This window comes from Arachis ipaensis, chromosome B09 (genome assembly GCF_000816755.2).
Source record: "Arachis ipaensis cultivar K30076 chromosome B09, Araip1.1, whole genome shotgun sequence".
In the NCBI taxonomy this organism is placed as follows: domain Eukaryota; kingdom Viridiplantae; phylum Streptophyta; class Magnoliopsida; order Fabales; family Fabaceae; genus Arachis; species Arachis ipaensis.
In genome coordinates, this window is record NC_029793.2 from 39,947,991 (window position 1) to 39,952,184 (window position 4,194).

At 36.9% G+C, this 4,194-nt stretch overlaps 1 protein-coding gene across 1 annotated transcript; it reads left to right on the top strand.

Moving 5' to 3' along the window:
• LOC107615527 (ABC transporter I family member 1-like) lies at positions 994-2,019 on the top strand. Its single transcript, XM_016317584.2, has one exon. It carries the CDS (start codon positions 1,095-1,097, stop codon positions 1,521-1,523), a length of 429 nt encoding a protein of 142 aa, XP_016173070.1. The 5' UTR covers positions 994-1,094; the 3' UTR covers positions 1,524-2,019.

Below are 4,194 nucleotides of genomic sequence, written 5' to 3' on the forward strand. Positions count from 1 at the left end.
TGCCACCGGCCTCGTCTCCGTGCCTCCCGCCAGCAGCTCTGACTAGTCTCCCCGCCATGCTCGCATCTGCTCGCTTGTTGCCGGCAGTTGCTGCCTCCCCTCTGCTTCTGTGTGCCTCCTCTGTCTCTGCCTCTCTGCTACTGTCATTCTTTGACTCCGCCTCATGTTTCTTTTCTGTTGTCAAAGCTAAGTCAGGTTGCAGTGGGGAACTTTAATTTTTTTTTGGTTAATTGTATATTAATCTGTTTGCTTTCTATTCTTGGTGAGTTTCATTGTATATTAATCTAATTGATTGTGTATTAATCTGTAATTGGAAATTGCTGTCAATTGGATTTTTTTACATATAAGGAAGAAGCTAAGGCATATGCAAAAAAGATATACCTACTTATTGTGGAAGATAAGAGGCACATAGTTTTATAACTCTACTATTTTTAATTGAGATATTCATGAGATAAATTCTTTGCCTATAGCTTTTGCAACACTTCGTTTTTGAAACTTGAGTAGCACAGTTGTGTCCTAACCATCTGTGTTTACTCTTACAATAGTGCTTTAAGATACGGATGATGAGGTGAATTTTCATAATTGAATTCTTCTCAGTGTATCTATATGATGTGGTTGAGATGCATTATTTCCAATGATGCCAAGGTTTATATATTCATGGTTCTACTTCGTGTAGAAAATTTACCTCCACCTAATGTATTAGTTAGCAAAGTTATATATAGAACATGAAAATAATGTGAATAACGATTTTCTCAACTTTTTTGAGGATTAACAGCACATAATAAGATAAAGCAATATATTCATCACGTAGAAAAGAAAATATGATTATTTGAACTCATTTTGAATATCTATTCCCAAGTTCCAGAAACAAACTAATGTGTATATCTCTATGATACATATTTATTTTACATTTAATTTGTTTAATCTTTTCCATGCATCACATGTAATCACACTTTTTTGTGTAGAAAAATAATGCAATGGTTTCAGTTCATCTCTTTCACAAACTCAACACTCTGTCTTATTCTGAGGGGAACCAAAGGAAAGGATTAGAAATAAAGCCTTAATCTGCACATTGGCATTGATTTTTCACTTAAATGTGTATTAGAAAACCCCCATTCCCTCGTCTCCTCCTTAACAATGTCTCTTGCATGAGAAATGCTCAGCATGTTCTCCGTCATGTCAATGTCTCTCTCCATAACGGAAGTGCGCTAGTCCTAACTGGTGCAAATGGCTCTGGCAAGACCACCTTCCTCTGCATGTTAGCTGGATTTTCCCGTCCCTCAGCCGGTGAAATTCTTTGGAATGGACACAACATACAAGATTCTGGAATCTTCCACCAGTACAAGCTCAAGCTCAACTGGCTCTCCCTCAAGGATGCGATCACTGATCGGTTCACGGTTCTCGAAAATGTTCAGTGGTTTGAGCTTCTTGAAGGAAAGTATGGCAAGGCTTTACCTGCGCTTGAGTTGATGGGGCGGGGCTGGGCAGATTGGCCAAGGAGAAACCAAAGATGCTATCCATGATGGGGCGGGGCTGGGCAGATTGGCCAAGGAGAAACCAAAGATGCTATCCATGGGGCAGCGGAAAAGAGTGCAACTTGCAATGTTGATTGTCGATCGACCCATATGGTTGCTTGATGAGCCTTCCGTTGCGTTGGATGATGAAGGGGTGAAGTTACTTGAGTACATCATCTCGGAACATCGGAAGAATGGAGGGATTGTGATTGTGGCTACTCATTTACCTATTGAAATACATGATTCCATGTTGTTGCGGCTCCCACCCAGGTTTCCAAGGAGGATGACTTTCTTTGATATGCTTGATCGTTCCTATATTATGTAATTGGATTAAAGTTCTGGGAGTAGTTATTTACAACATAATTTGTGACAATGGAGTCAGAAAAGTTAGTTGTTTTACTGTATCTTTTCTGAAAGGGAACATTTTATGATAAGAGCTAATGATAACAATATTTTGTAGGCACATTTAGCCTTCAGCTGAGAAAGAGATAATTTTTTATTCTAATCACTATCTTAGCTACCTCCCTGCTTTATTACTCATTTGATGCAAAATTTCTGATTTTCGTCAGTTAGTCTAAACAAATTTTTATGTTGTTTTGACTAATGGGATTGCAAGGACTAGCAAAAGCTAGAGTCTATATGGCTTGTGCATAAAGTGCAAGTGATATCTCAGTCAATAACATGCCAGGATTTCCGTTGATTACACTCCACTACCAAACTTTTACTCTGGACCTGGTTTTGACACTGAAGTACTACGATCACTCAGGTAACCATTTATTTTTTATTGTGATAATTATTTTAATCAAGGATTATCTGATAATTTGAATAGCGAGTGACATGAGCACGTTTGGTTATTGAACTGACATCCTCATGTTGTAATTCACTCAACTAAATTTGCCTAGTTTTCTATCTATACAAAATTTGTGAGGAGACGAAAGACAAAAGTACTTGTATCTTATTATTTGGTTCGAGACACGTATCAAACAGACACAAATATGAGAAATGTTAGGGCCAACACTTTTTATAAATATGTTCAACACTTTAGGCCCCCACTTTAATTTTATACTACTAGGAATTAGTGTTTAGGATTTAGAATTTCATATAAAAATCATATTGTTGGCCAAGTGTTGGTCAAAATTAATAATTTTGTTTATCATGTAACATTGCTCAACAAATAAAGCTAATGATAATCACCACCTTCATGAATCTATCAACAACAATCAGCACAAAAGAAAAGTTTTTTGAACATCGAATTCAGCATATTCCATGTCAAAACCTACTCTGATTCTATTGAATTTTGGTGTGGCCACCCAACTCTAACTCGTAAACTTTTTTATTCGTCATTGGAGCATTTTTGTGTTGAGTGGTGACCGACATTGTGATGTTCAAATGACACGACTCACCAGCAAATACTTACCTTCTAATGAGGGTATGTTTGATTAATTAGGAGGTTAAATAAAGATGTGCTACAAACAGCTACAAATAATAATAATAATAATAAAAATAATAATAATAATAATAATAATAATAATAATAAATAGTTATATTATTCCATTTGAATAAATAGAGAAATATTAGGAAATCATACTGCCACAAAGCCATTGCATGAAAATATGAAAGGACTGAAAAATATTGAACATCAGGCTTACCCTTAAGTTGTTGCAACATGTTCTTCACATCCCTTGGGCATTCCATTGACCATCCACTATCCGGGCCTACTGTTGTTGCTACCATTAACGTTGTTGGGACTCACGTTCGTGCCACCGTTGGTGAAGAATTGAACCGTACCTATGCTGCCCAGGCTGATTGGGTTGGTGCTGCCACCACTAAAATGGGTGTCTTGGCTTCTGGCTTCTGTTCTTCTGAGTGCCAGAGCTGTTGCTGCTTCGTTTGATCTCCCCTAGCTGCAGTAAGTCAATTTCTGTTCCGAAAACCTCACTGCTACCTTGTTTCAATTTAGGTTCAGCTCACTGCTCATTTCCCCTAATTCTGTTCCAGTTTCATGTTCTATTCTACCATCAATTTATTTGTCCGATTGTTCTTATTCTAATTCAATTTTAGTCTCTGCCTTGTCTTGAATTTTCAGAACTATTTCCGTCTTTAATTTCCATCAAATTCGAATTCTTTGGTTTGCAGCAATCATCATCAATGTCGTGGAAAGTTGTTGTTGCTGCTGCGGGAGTGATTGGAGATACTGCTGCTGCTGTCCCGGTTGCGTTGGGGTGCGGCCACTGCTGCGAATTCAGAATAAAAAGAGGGTTTGGCGCATTTAATTTCTGAGTTCAACTAATTGAGATAGGGGATGTAATTAAATTAAAGCTTTTAAATTTTTGAATGCCTGTGAGATTCAGTAAATAAATGCAAATATATTATAATTATTTTTTGTAATTAATTATTGTGAATGGTTGATTTGTGGCTGTAACTGGTGATTGGTTTCATGTTATGGTGGTGTGAATTATGTTTGGTTTTATTATTGGTTGCTGAAATTCTCGATTATATGAATTTTCTTTGATTTGGTTGAAACTTGCTTGATGTTAGTGTATATTTTTGCAAGTTTGATTAGAAATTATTATTTCTAAGCAGGGTGGTCAAAATGGCGTCGTTTGATTCATGTAGCCAACCCCACTTAGTGGGATAAGGCTTTGTTGTTGTTGTTGATTAGAAATTATTATTTAATGGA

What these genes read in the sequence shown, in the direction of transcription:
- LOC107615527 (XM_016317584.2), top strand. Translation starts at nt 1,095, where the DNA reads ATGTGTATTAGAAAACCCCCATTCCCTCGTCTCCTCCTTAACAATGTC.